The 18,618-nt window shown below is 36.0% G+C and overlaps 2 protein-coding genes across 2 annotated transcripts; both read left to right on the forward strand.

Moving 5' to 3' along the window:
• The first annotated feature begins 318 nt into the window (after positions 1-318).
• On the forward strand, positions 319-11,480 carry LOC310738153 (mannan-binding lectin serine protease 2-like). The gene is made up of 9 exons (XM_083563149.1): positions 319-435; positions 1,197-1,398; positions 1,473-1,653; positions 3,956-4,078; positions 5,889-6,023; positions 6,126-6,197; positions 6,346-6,548; positions 10,116-10,318; positions 10,647-11,480. The coding sequence occupies exons 1-9, from the start codon at positions 419-421 to the stop codon at positions 11,008-11,010; spliced, it is 1,500 nt and encodes a 499-aa protein (XP_083419275.1). The 5' UTR covers positions 319-418; the 3' UTR covers positions 11,011-11,480.
• A 100-nt stretch (positions 11,481-11,580) lies between these two features.
• On the forward strand, positions 11,581-17,541 carry LOC310735777 (complement C1r-A subcomponent-like). The gene is made up of 11 exons (XM_083558853.1): positions 11,581-11,739; positions 12,420-12,633; positions 12,714-12,894; positions 13,043-13,162; positions 13,282-13,397; positions 13,479-13,554; positions 13,646-13,777; positions 13,998-14,078; positions 14,203-14,408; positions 16,498-16,712; positions 16,934-17,541. Exons 1-11 carry the CDS (start codon positions 11,714-11,716, stop codon positions 17,277-17,279), a joined length of 1,713 nt encoding a protein of 570 aa, XP_083414979.1. The 5' UTR covers positions 11,581-11,713; the 3' UTR covers positions 17,280-17,541.
• Positions 17,542-18,618: the final 1,077 nt, after the last annotated feature.

Here is an 18,618-nt window from a genome sequence, read left to right on the forward strand (position 1 = left end):
TTTAAAAGACCAAACTATTGAATCATAAAGTAATATTAAAAGCAAACTATATACAGAAAGCACATGAGTCCAGAATACGAATTTCTCCCATAGAAAACCGTTAAGGAAAAAGCTTAATGTGGCTTAATGCAAAAAGACATTGTTTTTTTTAAAAGACCAAACTGCTTGTCTGTACATAGTATGACTTATTATAGTGTTTACTGAGTTTGATTGTTTTTAAAACGCTGTTTTATCGCATTAAGCCATGTTAAGTTTTTTTTGTTTACTTAAGCATTTTAGTATGCCCCCCAGTCTAGCCCACAAAATGATTGTAAACATATTTTAATCAATGTTAGTAATACATTAACTCTACTAAACATTACTACTGGGAAATGGCATTTGAGTTCATATCTACTCAGCAGAATACAATTTCTAACTAATGATGATGATATTCAGGTATGTAGAGTTTGCGTTTATATAGAAGTTTTTTTTACCTTTTCCTGAATTGATTCTTACACTACTAATTACACATCTAAATAATATCTTGCCTAAACTTTAGTCTTGGATTAATTTTAAGTCTAACTTTGCTGTAAGTCCTTTTCATTCCTGTTCTTGACCTAATATCTACTCACACACGTCTATAAGACTACATTCAGTACGACTTTTTATAAACTATTGTTTATAGTCCCAATTGAAAACATCTCCGTACTAGTTAAGCAGGTCATGGTCTCAGATTCATCGTCACCACTGAGCTAAAGGGCTTAGGAAAGATTGTACTGCAAGAAAAACATTCAAGTCAGGGGGTATTTTAACTAGTGCTGATTCAAATGTTTGAGGAATTGAGTCTTCAGTTTTTGTTTGAAGGCTGTTAAATCTCAGCTAAAAGTTTGGACAGTGGGGGAAGTTCATTCTTCCCCCAGAGTGACACGACGAAGAAGACACTTTATGCTTGCCTTCCTTATATCTTGAGGGATGTTGGTTTACATCAAGCCATGTTAGAGGCATATCCCACCTTTTAAAAGCATTCCAGGGCATAGATTGAATCCTTTCCCGCATTGCACCCAGTGTTTCCTGTGATCGATCAACTGTGACGCTGCTACGATTAAGTGGTTACTGAAGATGAATGAGTAAAGATATTTTTAGTGTGATTTTCTATCACTTTTCAAAGTGATTTACTGTGAAATCTAGCAAACTGCTTTTCATTTTTTTACATTCAGTGTTCACCTGCTGCTGCTGCTGCCTCAACTAGTATATTCACATGCTCAGGGATGGTTAAACTCTACTGATCATCCACTGGCATATCCCAATAGCAGCAAAATGAACTGGACTCGCTGTGCTTCTCCAGGATTTACTGTATCTCTAAACCTCATTCACCTGGACCTGGAGAACAGTACAAACTGTGAACATGATGCTGTCATGGTCAGTTATTGCTTGTGCCTTTTTTTTGATGTTCCTCACCCAAGAATCTCACACATCAGCTTTCTGTCCTCTAGATATTCAGTGGCAATGAGCTGATCAAGTCTTTGTGTGGAAGCCTGTCCTTTATGGAGTTGCAGTCTTCTATCAATCCTAAACTTCACTCTGCTCCTGGAGGTTGTTTATCTATTTATTTCCATTCAGATGACTCATTTCCACAGGTTCATACTGGATTTAATGCCTTTCACCAAATACAAGGTAAAACATTCAAGTTAGTACAGTATTCAGGTGAAGCAAAGTTATGGTCTATTGACTGTGAAAGCCATAGCATATGTCAAATTTTTATGTGAACCCCTTATGTCTATTACCATTATGAAAATCAGAAACGTTTAATTACAGGATGAAAGCACTGACATCTGATCTGCAATAATTCTTATTTATAAATGGTTGAGTGGATGTAGATGTCAGCAATACACATGTTTTTATAAATATATATATATATATATATATATATATATATATATATATATATATATATATATATATATATATATATATACAGTGAGGAAAATAAGTATTTGAACACCCTGCTATTTTGCAAGTTCCCACTTCAAATCATGGAGGGGTCTGAAATTGTCATCGTAGGTGCATGTCCACTGTGAGAGACATAATCTAAAAAAAAAAAATCCAGAAATCACAATATATGATTTTTAAACTATATATTTGTATGATACAGCTGCAAATAAGTATTTGAACACCTGTCTATCAGCTAGAATTCTGACCCTCAAAGACCTGTTAGTCTGCCTTTAAAATGTCCACCTCCACTACATTTATTATCCTAAATTAGATGCACCTGTTTGAGGTCGTTAGCTGCATAAAGACACCTGTCCACCCCATACAATCAGTAAGAATCCAACTACTAACATAGCCAAGACCAAAGGGATGTCCAAAGACACTAGAGACAAAATTGTACACCTCCGCAAGTCTGGAAAGGGCTACGGGGAAATTGCCAAGCAGCTTGGTGAAAAAAGATCCACTTGTTGGAGCAATCATTAGAAAATGGAAGAAGCTAAACATGACTGTCAATCTCCCTCGACTGGGGCTCCATGCAAGATCTCACCTCGTGGGGTCTCAATGATCCTAAGGAAGGTGAGAAATCAGCCCAGAACTACACGGGAGGAGCTGGTCAATGACCTGAAAAGAGCTGGGAACACTGTTTCCAAGGTTACTGTTGGTAATACACTAAGACGTCATGGTTTGAAATCATGCATGGCACGGAAGGTTCCCCTGCTTAAACCAGCACATGTCCAGGCACATCTTAAGTTTGCCAATGACCATTTGGATGATCCAGAGGAGTCATGGGAGAAAGTCATGTGGTCAGATGAGACCAAAATAGAACTTTTGGGTTATAATTCCACTAAACGTGTTTGGAGGAAGAAGAATGATGAGTACCATCTCAAGAACACCATCCCTACTGTGAAGCATGGGGGTGGTAGCATCATGCTTTGGGGGTGTTTTCTGCACATGGGACAGGGCGACTGCACTGTATTAAGGAGAGGATGACCAGGGCCATGTATTGCGAGATTTTGGGGAACAACCTCCTTCCCTCAGTTAGAGCATTGAAGATGGGTCGAGGCTGGGTCTTCCAACATGACAATGACCGGAAGCACACAGCCAGGATAATCAAGGAGTGGCTCTGTAAGAAGCATATCAAGGTTCTGGCATGGCTTAGCCAGTCTCCAGACCTAAACCCAATAGAGAATCTTTGGAGGGAGCTCAAACGCCGTGTTTCTCAGCGACAGGCCAGAAACCTGACTGATCTAGAGCAGATCTGTGTGGAGGAGTGGGCCAAAATCCCTCCTGCAGTGTGTGCAAACTTGGTGAAAAACTACAGGAAACGTTTAACCGTACCAAATATTAACATTGACTTTCTCAGGTGTTCAAATACTTATTTGCAGCTGTATCATACAAATAAATAGTAAAAAAATCATACATTGTGATTTCTGGATTTTTTTTTTAGATTATGTCTGTCACAGTGGACATGCACCTACGATGACAATTTCAGACCCCTCCATGATTTCTAAGTGGGAGAACTTGCAAAATAGCAGGGTGTTCAAATACTTATTTTCCTCACTGTATATATATATATATATATATATATATATATATATATATATATATATATATATAATTTGTCACTAAATTACTACATTTTTATAAATCTTTTTTGGGAACACTGTGCACTAGGCAAATTTATTCGGGATGCTAATTGATTGAAGGGCACCATACAGTGAAACCCTTTACAAGAGAAAATTTTATAAAATGGTGTCAAACCAAGTGGCTTTATTGTAGGGTCTCCACTGCATTGTAAACCAGAGCCCATTAATTCAAATATACATTATTTATATTTGTAAATATACATCTAAGAAGTGAGATGGTAAACCTGACCCTCAGATGACATCTAAGTCAGATAAGTGATGCTGTGTGTTTAAGTGCAAGAGTGCCTTAGAAATATAGATTGTTTGTTTTTGACTATCTGTCCCCTATGCTCTTTATATAGACATTGATGAATGTGAAAGCCAGAGTAATCCATGCAGCCACCTCTGCAGCAACTTCATTGGAGGATTTCGCTGCAGATGTCCACATGGATATCTTCTTAACCACAACAACCACACATGTGATGGTAAAACAACAACAGTGACTGTTGCTTGACTGTTGCACTGTGCATGAATGAATGAATAAATGAATGTAAGGACTGATTGTTATGACTGATTCTGAATAACAGCAGAACCACTGTTTATTCCAATACAAACTGGTTCCACCATGAACCAGTTTCCTAATCCTTTCGTTGACAGCTTGTTTTATTTGTCATATTGATTAATAGGTTCAGACAGCACATAGTGAGGTTTATCCCTTGCTTTAACGTTACCCAAACAACAATGTAGCATCCATTTTTATATCCATATTTATCTTTTTTTTTTGTTTGCTCAAACATGCTCATCTCATAGGTTGCTAACTAGCTGAACCAAGTAACTCATTGTAACTCATACTGCATCTTAATATATTGTATTTCTGTACTGCATCGTAATCCAGCCATTAGGGAGGCAGTCAGTGCACTCTTAGTGCCGGTCCCAAGCCCAGATGAATGGGGAGGGTTGTGTTATTAAGGGCATCCAGTGTTATCAGTGCTTATTCTCCACAAATAGGTTGTGAGATATAGGAGAAGAAAAAATTCTAGAGTGAGTTAGATGAAGTGGTGGAGAGTGTACCTAGGAAAGAAAGATTGGTGATTGGAGCAGACTTCAATGGTCAGTGGAGTAATGTGGAAGAGCAAATGGTGGTACATTTTGCTAAAAGGATGGAAAGGCAGTGCTAAATACTTATTTTAAGAAGAAGGAGGATCATAGGGTGACGTATAAGTGTGGAGGAAGATGCACACAGGTGAACTATGTTCTATGCAGAAGATGCAACCTGAAAGAGATTGAAGACTGTAAGGTGTTGGCAGGGGACAGGGTTGCTTGACAGTATCGGATGGCGGTCTTTAGGATGACTTTGGATGTGAAGAAGAACAGGAGGAGAGTGAGGACTAAAAGAAGAATAAGATGTTGGAAACTGAAGGACGAAGACTGTAGTGTGAGGTTCAGGGAAGAGGTCAGACAGAGGCTCGGTTTTGGTGAAGAGGTGGGATTTGAATTGGGATCAACAGAGTGATGAGAAAAGTAGACAGGAGTACAAGGAGATGCGGCAGCAGGTAAAGAGAGATGTGGCGAAAGTCAAGTAGAAGGCATATGAGGAGCTGTATGATAAGTAGGACAGTAAGGAAGGAGAAAAGGATTTGTACCGATTGGCCAGGCAGAGGGACAGAGTTGGGAAGGATGTGCTGCAGGTTAGCGCAAAAAAAAGGAGATGGAAATGTGTTGACTAGTGAGAAGAGTGTGTTGAGAAGATGGAGGGAGTACTTTGAGCAGCTGATGAATGAGGAAAATGAGAGAGAGTAGGTTGGATGATGTGGAGATGGTGAAGCAGGAAGTGAAAAGGATTAGTAAGGAGTAAGTGAGAGCAGCTATTAAGAGGAATAAGAAGATAAGCCAAATAAGAAGATTTTAAAGCTTTCAGTTTAGTTTATTTTCTTCACTGCTTTATTGGCTTTCTCTTTAATGAGACTGAAAATCACAGGAAAAAGGTGAATGAAAAAAAAAAGCTGTTTATTGTTTTGTTTTGTTTTTTTACGTTAGCTAAGAGTGAAAACTGTGAAATGTGATTATTAGCATTAGTGATTTTATGATTGAGTTTGTTTAAATTGGATTGTAACTATGCTAGAAATGCCACACTGTGATATCAACTTGGCAGAAAGTCTTTACAGCAGAAATCACTCAGTGATAACACATATTTGTATTGATTATATTTCAATAAATAATAGAAAATTATATAGCAAAAGAAAAAGACCACTTCATATGTGTTGTGTTTTGAAAACTTCTGTTGTCTGTTTCTAGTAATGAAATGTGGGCAACCAAAACTCTTGGTGAACGGACATGTGAAATTTGTTAAAGGCTCTAAAAATGAATACCTGTCCATCATTCAGTACCACTGCAATGAACCATTTTACATTTCCAAGGAAAAACAGAATGGTGAGAAACATTGTTTTTATGTTACATTGTATTTATTAAGAAATGTTATTTAGTTTGCTCAAATTATTTATATGTTTATCTATTTCGATCATTTAAATACAGGAAACTATACATGTAGTGCTAGCCAAAAATGGAGGTCAACTGGCAACAATATCCTTCCTTCGTGTCATTATGGTACATTGACTACAACAAAACATTTTACTTATTACGTTTTAAAAGGAAAGAATTGCTTTATATAATAAAGCTGTGTGTGTGTGTGTGTGTGTGTGTGTGTGTGTGTGTGTGTGTGTGTGTGTGTGTGTGTGTGTGTGTGTGTGTTTAGTATGTGGTCAACAAAGGTTTGGTTTTGGCAGAATATGGGGAGGAAAAGAGGCACCCTCTGGTTCATTTCCCTGGCAGGTTCACCTTCTTAATGGTATGCAGAGGGGAGGAGCATTTATCATTGGAGAAAAATGGTTAATGACTGCAGCGCACAATATGGTCGACCTCGGTACTACATTTCCTACACCAAAGGAAAAAATTAAGGTATTCAAAAACATAATGCCTCCACAACTTATTTAACATTAATAGTTATTTTTATGTCTTGCGACGTCAAATATACAATTTCACAAACGTGAGTACACACCTCACATTTTAGCAACTATTTTTGTTAGATGTTTTCAAGGGCCAATACAATAGAACTGTCACTTGGATATATATTTAGAGTAGTCAATGTGCTGCTTGTATAGCAGTACAAATATACTCTGCTCTAAAAATAACTTAACATCCAGTCATTATTGTCTAAATAACTGGCAACAAAAGTAAATACACCCTAAGTGAATATTTCAAAACTGTGTTCAAAGTATCAATATTTTGTGTGAGCACCATTGTTATCCTGCACTGCTTTAATCCTCCAGTGCATGGGATTCACTAGAGCTACACAGGTTTTTTCTGGGATCCTCTTCCACTCCTTTATAATGACATCACGGAGCTCCTGGTTGTTAGACACCTGGCGCTTCTCCACCTTCCACCTATTTGAGGATGCCCCACAGGTGCTCAATAGGGTTCAGGTCTGGAGAAATACTGGGCCACAACATCACCTTCATCATCAGCTTCCTCAGCAAAGCAGTTGTCATATTTGAGGTGTGTTTTGAGTTGTTATTATGTTGGAACAGTGCCTGTTGGAATCAATGTTTCCCTCAATGAACCACAGCTCCCTAGCACCAGCAGCACTCATGCAGCCCCAGACCATGATGCTGCCACCACCATGCTTGACTGTAGGCAAGACACAATTTTCTTGGTACTCCTCACCCGGCCATTGCCACCCATGCCAGACACCATATAAGCCAAACAATTTTCTCTAAGTCTCATCTGACCACACGACATGGTTCCAGTAATTAATGCTCTTGGACAGCAAAAGGTTTGCGGGCCTTATCAACAAGCTTTAGAAGAGGCTTCCTTCTAGGACGCAGCTATGCAAACCGACTTGTTGTGGCGCATGGTCCAAGCACTGTTAAACGAACTTTCCACTTCTGCAACCTCTAAAGCAATGCTGGAAGCACTCATGCTTCTGTTTTTTTGGAAGGCTGCTTCTGCACCTGATGCATAGAACAAAGACTCAACTTCTTTGATTGACCCTTGTGAGGGCTGTTCCGAGTGGAACCTGTCTTGGAAAACCTCTGTATGCCTTTGGCCACTGCACTGTAACTCAGTTTCAGGATGTTACCGATCTTCTTATAGCCTCTGCCTCTTTGTGGAGAACAACAATTCTAATTCTCAAATCCTCAGAGAGTCTTTGCCATGAGGTTCCATTTTGAACATTCAGCGGTCAGTATGAGAGAATTGCACTCAAGCCATCATATTTTAACTTCTTCTTATACAAGATACTAATTTGTATGGTGATGTCAAGCAGACAAAAACATGAACATGACATTTGGACATGTGGCTTTGCATGGTTACACAATGTACAGCTGTTATCACTTAGGGTGTACTCATTTTTGTTGCCAGCTATTTAGACAATTATGAATCTATGTGGAGGGAATGGTAGCTCCAGCGGTTAAGGCGCTGGGTTGCCGATCGGAAGGTCTGGGGTTCGAGCCCCGGTATCGCCAAGCTGCCACTCTTGGGCCCTTGAGCAAGGCCCTTAACCCTCTTTGCTCCGGGGGTCCCTTACGAAGGAAATATCAAGGTCCGTGACGTAGAGGCCGCCTTCCCGTGGGCTCACCACCTGCAAGGGGGACCGTAAGGGACGGTGCTGTGAGGATTGGGCAGCAGTCGAAGGCGGGGGCCTGCTTAGACTGCTGCCCCCGCGACCCGACTTACGGATAAGCGGGAAAAAATGAATGAATGAATCTATGTTAAATAATTTTCTGAGGAAAGTACATTTATACTGCTTTACAAGCTGCACATTGACTACTCTAAAATATATCCAAGTTTCATTTAAATAGTATTGTCCTTTAAGAATATATAGTAAAATTGTTAGTGGTGTACTCTTTTTTGTAAGATACTGTATGTAAATTAGAATAAATGTTTTTCTGCAAATTTGTAAATTGGCTTTCCATAGAATTACAATGACAGGTTTTCAGCAATAAGTCTTTATTCATTCATTATTCATTGTTCATGTCATGAAGACTAAGGGCAGGCCCTTGTGGCTTGGTGAGTTTAAAATTGAAGGGATACCAGAAGGCTATAAAAAACTATAAAAAGATCTGAGATTTTATAGGTAAAAATTTGGGCACCCATATTTTGTTGTTTGTTGTTAAAAAAGAAATACTTTTTATTGCAAATGTTAATGCAGAAACTTTAGATTTTATTAACTCAAAATGCTAAATAATTTAATTGAGCATATAAAGTTAAGAAAGTCAAGAACATAATTAATTATTTAGTTAGTTGACACATGAGGACTAATCTAGCAGACCAACAACTGTGATTAGGTTAATTAGGTCTAAATGAAAACATTTATAGAGCATATTACTATCTATCTGCATTTATGGCATTTGGCACCTTTATCCAGGGAAAGTTACTTCCAATGGTAATTGCTCAGTGGCCCAGAAGTGGCAGCTTGGTGGTATTGGGATTCAGTTAATTCTATTACAAGATCTAAAAGATATTGCACAATCCAGCAAGATTGTCATGTCTTGCCAAAAAGGGGCAAAGCAAAGCCCCCATATAAGGTTTCGAACTGGCATGAACGATTAACTGTCACAGAAGTGATATCATTCTAATGTCACTTTTACTTACGTGGTCTGCATCAGAAGAACGCTTTACTTGTGACCACATCACAAATGTATGTATGTAATAGGGCATTGGGATATTTTGAGCTGTGGACTAACAAGTAAAAGTACAAATTAAACACTTTAACCACAATTATCAAGCCTATAAATGGAGGTGAAGATTCTTAAGTAGGGGGATGAATCTAATATACTTTGATGTTGTGCACTAGTAGTACAGTACACAGTGAACAGGAAAGTAGAAGAAAAAGTCAAATAAATATCAGAAACTAAAGAATATCACAGAACTAGTGTCTTGCATCTACAAATGGGTGAAATAATTTATTAACAAGAATAGCAAGACTCCTAATTAGATCAAATTAGATGTAAGCTGCAATATCTGACAAAGTGGATGTTATTAGGCACAACAGACAGGTGGCCAAATGTTGCACATACAATTACTTTACAGAACCTGTCAAAAGTGTTCTTTTTGTTTATATGCAACAGAGTAGGTAATTTGATGGTTTGAAATTTACTTAGGCCAAATCAATATATAAATGTATAGATGTGGAATTTTAATACAAAAAAAACCACCCCTTTACATGAATACCAACTTAATACACTCTAGGCATCCGGGCAGTTTTTTTCTCCAAACATTCAACTAAAATACTTTGCCATGCCTCTTGTAAAACTTTCCAAGGTGTTCATAACTAGTATATTTCTTTTTGCCCTTGTGATTCATCCCAGAGCAGTTCAATAGGATTTAGGTCTGGGTACTGGGCAGGTCACTCCATGTTAGATAATACTCCAGATAATACACATGAAGGTTGTTTTTGAGATTTTGATTGGATATGTTGGTTTGTGTATTATAAGTGGTAATCAAAAGCTTGTTTTTTCTGTGCAGGTATATGCTGGGCATAATAATTTAGACCAACTAGGAAGTTTTATCGCCCTTAATATTTCATCCGTTTATGTACATGCAAACTACACTACAGATTATGACAATGATATTGCCCTAATTAAACTCACATCACCCATCACATTTGATATGAAAATCAGACCAGTTTGTCTACCACCAAAACATGTTGATCTGAGCAATCGTGAAGGGTAAGAACTTTTCATCCATATGTATCATGTTTATAAATTTTTTAAACCACATGTATTTGTGTTAGTTCTACCTTTAGAACATATGTGTGTACATTATGAGACATAATTTTATATATATAGAGTAAATATAAATTAGAGATTAAGTTGTAATCCAAATCTAGCACAACGATTAGTAGTACTCTCAAACCTCTACCATCCAGTACTAATGCTGATGTACTATGTACTAGATTTAAATTTATCCATATGAATTGTGTAATTTAATTTATTGTACAATATTATAATTTAATATTTATATATTTATTTATAGCTGTTTGTTTATACATTCTAGGTTGGTGTCTGGTTATGGAGTAACTGAAAGTCGTTACGTTTCCACTAAATTAATGTTTGTTGATCTTCATACTGTAACGCAAATCCAATGCAGAAGTTCCTTTAATGATTTGAGAAAAAAATCTTCAGACACTCCTCATGTTACAGACAATATGTTTTGTGCTGGAGCTGTGGGGGGTGGAAAGGACTCATGCACTGGTGACAGTGGGTCAGCATTTGTTGTACATGAAAATAGTGTGTATTGTGCAGCAGGTCTTGTTAGCTGGGGTCCGAAATACTGTGGCAAAAATGGCACATATGGGGTGTATACCTATGTACCACGATATCTTGACTGGATAAACAAGACCATGAGTGAAAACGATTAGTAGTTTCTTGTGGTAGTATGTTTTGTCTAAAAAAAAATTAAGTAATTCTACTTGCTGTAATGATGTAATTATCAAATGTACTGTTTGTTCTATTAATTCGATAAGTTAAAATATCACACATATGAATAATAAATCACTGTCCAATAAAATATTATGCCTATAACATTTTAAACTTATATGAATGATATTTTAATTTTTTTAAAGTTCTAGTCATTTGGTTTGATTGTATGCTAAGTTGCCAAATGCAGTTGTATAGAGTGTGATAAAATGCTTGTGCATCATTTGTTAATTGTGCTTGATTTTATTTTGGTCTTCTTGTATTAATTATTATATTAGTTTTTCTAATGTAGATTTTGTGGGAGACTCATCAAACTTAAAGTAGATATGTTATTATACCACATGAACCCCAGTTTTAAATTCTATGTTACATTGTGGAAATAAAAAAATAATTTTCTCTTTTGGACTGCAAATGCATCCAGTGTCTTTTATTTCTGATCTGTTGGAGCCCTTTAAATGCAAATGTGAATATCAGCTTGTCCTTTTCCTAAATCAACTTTAACCACTGGAGTTTGTCCTTTTTATAGGTCTTCTGTCTATTTATCTTAACCAATCTCTTAACCCATGTTTATACGGCTCTTGAGCTCTTATTTACTCATTACTCATTTATCCATTACTTATTAGCTTGTTTTTGACGACTGCATTAATGGACTTCAATGTGAAACTAATATGGTAAGTGTGATAAATTTTGTTAATGCTGCTTATAAAATATGACATTAAATTATAGCACTTTAAATTATAAATAGTATGGCATAATAATCTGTGTAAATCTGTGTTTTTTTCTACTAAATGGAGATTAAGTTAAGTTAAGTTAAGTTAAGTTAAGTTAAGTTAAGTTAAGTTAAGTTATGTTAAGTTAAGTTAAGTTAAGTTAAGTTAAGTTAAGTTGTCTTTGTGTCTAGACAGGATAACGATATAGGACAGATTTTTCACAGTAGGCTCAATGTTGCCTGAATAAATGTCTAGATTCACAAAAACAAATGTAGATCTTATATGTGTTGTAGTTAATTTTTTTCATGGTTGAGGCTGATGGAACTTTATATTCATTATATGGCTGTGTAGCCTGTTTTGTATATTAGAATACATTAGTACATTACCCATTAGTAAAGTTTTAGTCATAGTGCCCAGACTTGCCATTGCTTTTACTACAAATAGCTTTTACTGCCATTGAATTAATTTAAGGAGTGACCTAAAACTCGGTCAGAGGAGTTGAGAATTGGTGGCTCTCTTCAACAATATTGACAAAGTCCTATTCTTTCATCATCCATTGAATGAATTAATACATAGACCCTTTTCTGACAGTTATTTTCTTTTGAATGTGTTAATAAAACTTCCCCCTTTCTCCTTGGTAGGATTTTTCTAATCTTCATGAACATGCAAAAATTACGTTTTGTATTCACATCAGTTATGTATGGTGAGGTACACTCTCCTAATTACCCTGAACATTATTTGGCTCCTCTTGATGAACACTGGGATCTGGAGGTGCCTTCTGGATATCATATTCAACTCAATTTCAACTATCTTAAAATCAAGCCATCACAAGACTGCAGGAATGATTCTCTCACGGTAAATGATGTGTATTTCCTGATATGGTTTTGTTCTACAGTGTCACTGCCATTTGTTTTGAAATATTTGACATTTTGTAGATAACATATAACAAGACAGAAATGAAGTACTGTGGTGAGGAGGATTTAGAGAACCAACTTCATCCAGGAAACCTTCCCATCACTATACCTTACACTAAAGTAAAGCTCTCACTTCTTACAAATGAAGTGAACCATGGGCCTACTCTACCTATTGGCTTCTCTGCATTTTACCATGCTAAAGGTATGCTTTGCATTTGACTATATTCTTACATATGATAAAAGCATGATAACGTTAAATAAAGTAAAAAATAAATAAATAAACTGAATTTGAATACAAAATATTAAATGTTTATAATTTTTTATAAGATGGCCTGGTTGTGTTCATACAGATGTAAATGAGTGTAAAAAAGATCCTCCTTGCACTCAAATCTGCATCAACACCATGGGTTCATTCATTTGTGCTTGTCATTATGGCTTCAAGCTGGATGCTGATCAACGCACATGTCTTCGTACGTTTATGTTATATTGTAAAGTTGGGTTCGTACACTGTAGCTGACTACAAACTTTTATTATCTTTACCCCTCTACAGTGATTTGTTGATTGTTGTTGAGTGTTGTGTGATATCCAGGGGTACAGTGCGAGTCTCCAAAAAATACAAACAGCAGAATTATACCAGTGCGTCCCACATACTACTACAGAGATGTGATCACTGCGCAGTGTGACATAGGCTACAAAATCATTATAGTAAGAACAAGTAAAACTTTTGCAAAGGGATGGATTGCATTTTACATTTAATCAACACATTTAAGATATTCTTTATTTCAGAAAGGGGAAGAGTTCAGTAATTACACATTTGACTGTCAGATTAATGGCCAATGGAGTTTACCTGTTCAGTGCCAAAGTGAGTAACTGTTCATTTCATATTTAAAGGTCATATATTAGTGTCACATAGATAGTCATTCTAAGAATTGCATTTTCACTTTTAATTATAGTTGTACATTGTAAAAGCCCACCACCCTTATTAAATGGAGAAGTGAAATTAATATTTGGAGCTAACAATCAATATCGATCTGTTATGAAGTGGCAATGCAACAGGCCATACACTGTTCCTGACACATACAAAGGTAAGTTGTATGTTTTATTTCTCAGCTGAATGTATAAAAACTGCAGGAAAAATAAGTATAGGTGTCTACAAGTTTCAATTAGGTTACAGTTTTTATAAAACCACAGAGGCATAGTTAGCTATTAAACTATATTCACATCTTTCCAAAAAAATATTTAATTATTCAATTATAACATTGAATAAATAAATATATATTTTTTTACGTATATCATTTTGCCCAGCAACCTACACCTGCAATGCAGATAAGAAATGGAAAGATGACCAAAACAATGTCATGCCTGTGTCTCCGAAATGTGTCTTGGGTAAACACTAGTGTATGATTACAATTCACAACAACAATGTTTACACTATGAAGAAAATATGTAATTTTAGGGAGGATTCTTGTAAATGCTTTCTTGTTGTCTGTGTGAATTGCATGATTATAAGCGTGTGGGCACCCAGTGGTCGGCCTGGAACGTCAAAAGAGGGTAATAGGTGGCCATCTTGCTCCACAGGGAGCATTTCCCTGGCATGCCTATATAAACCACAATCATGGTGGAGGTGGAGGTGCTGTCATAGCAGAGAAATGGATCTTGACTTCAGCAAGTGTTCTAATGATCAAAAACAAGATTATCGACCACAAGTTAATGAAGGTATGTTGTGTAACCTAGAGCTGTGCTTTTTAAAACCTTGAATTTCTTTAAAACTTTCAAAAAAGATTTTGTGTAAAATTGAATAGTTAAAAGAAAAATTATATACATATCTAACTATCCCATACACATATTTTATCCATAACATTGGCTTACTGGAATATAAAATGTAAGCACAAAAAAAAAGTATTATTTATTTATTTTTTTTCAGATGACAATCACAAGGTTTGCAGTGTACATATTTTAAGTACACTTTAAGAACTTTAATTCAGCCTTGTCCAAAAAAAAAAAAAAAAAAAAAAAAAAAAAAAAAATTATTTAGTTGTGTCTAGTCATGAAAATGTATCTGTGCACTGACTGGTTCTTTTTGATGCTGGTGTCTTAGCAAATTGTGAGTGTTTCTCCATTTACATAACTTTAGTGTCTAAACTAAACTTAGTATTCTGACTAAACTAAGTGAGTGCCATTTCTGCCTACTCAATGCACATTTCCATTCCACAGTCCACCTCCCCAGCATCTGCTGTACAGATCTGCTATGGAAGTCACTCTGACTCTATATGCAGCACTAACATGGCTCTTAACAGAGCGGTCTTCAGACTGGCTCAGCAGAAACAACAGCAGCGTAGAAGCTCTGGTCTGCTGAGACCAAACTGGATATTTTTTATTTGTACACTTGCATATTTTTCATAACCTGTCAGACAATAGAAAACTGCTGTATAAATTAGTGCAAATAGCCATAAAATGCCTGTGTTGTAGGGCTATCATTTATATGTAAACAACATTTTTACATTATCCATTAATTCACCATTTTGTCCAGGTCAGATTTAAAGCAATTTCTTGATCTTATTACTGGCACTAGATGAAGCAAAAATGTACCATTTTTGTGAAGCCACTCCATTATAGGGCATGTACATACCTAGTCTCAGTTTAGAGTTTTCAACTGCTTGAAGTACTGACTATACCTTTTTTACTCAAGTTAAAGTAAAGAGGTTTAGGCTCTGACATGTACTTAAGTAAGAAGTAGCCATTACTACTACCTGTTTTAGTGTCACGCTGGTAACTGGACGCTGCGATATATTAATATTAGGGCCGTTAATTAAACGAAATATTTAATCGCGTTGTTCTCAATGTACCTTAAATTAATACTTTTTAGTTTACAAAAGCACAACGTTTTGTTGTTATTATGTGTGTACAAAAAAAGTAGACCCTTTACAGCTTCAAATGATATATTGCTCTTATCTGTGCAATCAAAAAAGTCATTTATCTCTGTTTCGGCGTTATGAGGAAAAAAAAGGTGTTCATATAGAACACAAGCAGAGAAAAGATGATGATCAGGTGATCAGGAATGTTTTTTTCTCAGTCATGTTTACATCACTGACTCCCTCTGTCTCATCCACATAAAACACACACTTCTCGTTGCGTTCTGCTTTGCACATTGTGAGCTTCATAAACTAGTCCACGTCTGTGGTGCATGAGAGCCAGGATATAATACACCATTGGTAGATTGAAAAAAAGTCACGCAATGACATGAAATAGCCTGATAGTCTGAAAACGGCGCGCAATAGATTAAAACTAATGTAACGTGCCTGTTTTGAAACTGGAAGTCGTAAAAAGTATAGATATTTGTGTAAAAATGAAATGAGTAAAAGAAAAAAGCCTGAAAAATAAATAGTGAAGTAACGTATAACAAAGTATTTGTTACTTCCCACCTCTGGGACAGACACAAGAATACAGAGAATACAGTGGATACAGACTCTGCACAAACAGCAACCTTAGCTCAGGTTCAAACTGGGGACTCTGGGGTTCTGAGATTTCCCACTGTGCCACCATTCTACTGGAGGTGTACACATTAGTTAAAAATAGTATTAACCTTTTTGTGTATATAAAATAATATATATTAACTATATCACAAAATCTTAATATTAACTAATCGAAGCCCTGCACAACACACAGAACACTAGTATTTGTCAGAGATTATTCCCCTTGCACTAAACAACACATTTTTTCTGTGCTACATGTGATTCATGTTATGTGTCTGCCCTGTTTTGTAATGTCAATTCCATTTTGTTTGTTTGTTTTCTCCTGTTTTTAGATATATGCTGCAGTCAGAAATATACAAAAGTCTCAATTCTTAACTTTAGAAATCAAATCTTTACACATCCACCCCTTGTATAATAATGCAGATGGTAAACACTATGACAATGATATTGCACTAATCGAACTGGAGAAGCCCATTCTGTACAATGCTGATGTTATGCCATTGTGTTTGCCTCCACAAGGAGCTGAATTTACACCTGGTCTTACTGGGTAAGGTTCTTATTAGGAGCACCACTCACATACAGGCTACATCCTATAAATTCCTATTGAATTAGGCATATAAATAAATAAATAAATAAATAAATAAATAAATAAATAAATAAATAAATAAATAAATAAAAACGGTAACTTTTTTTTATACAGTACATACAGTTTATTTGTTTCACACATAAGAATGCCCCTAACATTGTCACTTCCTCCTTCATTTTTAGGTGGGTTTCTGGATTTGGTGAGACAGCCAAAATGAAATCATCCAGGTATCTCAGGTATACATCCCTTCCTCTTGTGGACAAACAGACATGCCAAAATTTCATTGACAATTTTAAGATCCCAGTGGCATTGACAGACAACATGTTTTGTGCTGGTGTACCTGAAGGTGGAAAAGATGCATGTAATGGAGATGGTGGAGGGCCACTTGTTTTAAAAAAGAATGGTGTGTTCTGGGCGACAGGTATTGTTAGTTGGGGCAGTGAATGTGGCAAACCAGGCAAATATGGAGTGTACACTCTGGTGTCAAAATATATAAACTGGGTAAATAAGACCATGAGTGAAAACTAAGGGCAGTGTATTTTTACAACTTTAATGTTTAGATTAGTCTCTGGAGAGCTCTGCCCTTTGACCATAAGATAATTAAATTTAACCATGTGTGTCTTCCGTAATCAAATTAAATTCAGCAGAGTTGTAAATCTTTATGCCTGCCAAGCTCATAAACTAGATACCAATTAACTAAGTAACAAACTGTTGTATGTACATGACTGTCAACATGTAGACATAGGATCAGAGCTCTAATAAAATGGCAAAGATAATGTTTGAATTCTAAGATCTGCATATGTCTCTGTAAACTAATAAATGTGTGAGTGATGACCAATGCACCAGTTTTGCAATTTAAACATTTTCAAACTGGATTCTGTTTCAGTTTATTAATATAAATAATTTATAAGTAAATTATAAATAAATAAATTATAAGGCAACCAAAAAGAATGTATGGATACAAAATAAATTATCCTTGACTGGTGCTTTTTATCTTAACTGTGTTGTTTTCTTTTTATTATGTTTTAGTAGCTGTTGAACTGTTATGTTTTAACACCTAACAGTTCAAGTCACAGCTACAACTTTTCAATATAAATAGCTATGTGGATTATGACAATGACACATATTCATTATATAACCATACAAAATTTCAATAATGCAAATAGTATCTTTCATTTGATTTCATTTCATTTTTTTTTTCACTCATTCAAATCTGGACATCCAATTTGTAAACCTTACATACATTTAGTTTATACTAGTTTATACTACTTTAAACTTTACATACTGTCAGGGATCCACCAGCCACACCTCCACCTATCACTAATCAGCTACACCTGGCCCTTATCAGTTTGCACTCTATTTAAACCCCGTTCTCCCACCAGTTCTTTGTCCGTTCTACAGCTTAGGCTTAAGAACACTGGTTACAGGACTCTGTGTGTTTTGTTTGCTCATAGTTTTCACCAGGATTGTTAAACCTGGAGTTTCGTTGTGGTTTTTTCCCGTTTTCTGCCTTGCTCTATATTTTTTCCATTAAAAACCTTTGTGGATTGCACTTCGGTTTTCCGGCACGTTCTTTCGCCTGACACATACATTTAGTAATATACTTTTGTAGTAACTATCTCAATATGCTACAAACAAATTATATATGAAAGAAAACAAAAAGACATTACACAATACTTTTGCTAATAGCTAATATCATCAGATGTGCCAAGTGTGACTATAGTTTTAGGAATTTGGGGGGAAAGTTCCTGAATACGATTTATCATGCAGCTGGAGCACAAATATTAGCAGAAGAAGAAACGGTAATTCTGACTGCAGTTAATGTTTGACTGTTTCGTAATTTCATGTTTACAAATGTGAAAGGGTA

The sequence above is a fragment of the Silurus aristotelis genome (genome assembly GCF_946808225.1).
Source record: "Silurus aristotelis genome assembly, chromosome: 1".
NCBI lineage: Eukaryota > Metazoa > Chordata > Actinopteri > Siluriformes > Siluridae > Silurus > Silurus aristotelis.

What these genes read in the sequence shown, in the direction of transcription:
- LOC310738153 (XM_083563149.1), top strand. An exon ending in TGCCTTTCACCAAATACAAG is followed by an intron (nt 1,654 to 3,955) that starts GTAAAACATTCA and finishes CTCTTTATATAG; the next exon opens with ACATTGATGAATGTGAAAGC. An exon ending in CAACAACCACACATGTGATG is followed by an intron (nt 4,079 to 5,888) that starts GTAAAACAACAA and finishes GTCTGTTTCTAG; the next exon opens with TAATGAAATGTGGGCAACCA.
- LOC310735777 (XM_083558853.1), top strand. Translation starts at nt 11,714, where the DNA reads ATGGACTTCAATGTGAAACTAATATG. An exon ending in GTCTCCGAAATGTGTCTTGG is followed by an intron (nt 14,079 to 14,202) that starts GTAAACACTAGT and finishes CATGATTATAAG; the next exon opens with CGTGTGGGCACCCAGTGGTC. An exon ending in TTTACACCTGGTCTTACTGG is followed by an intron (nt 16,713 to 16,933) that starts GTAAGGTTCTTA and finishes CTTCATTTTTAG; the next exon opens with GTGGGTTTCTGGATTTGGTG.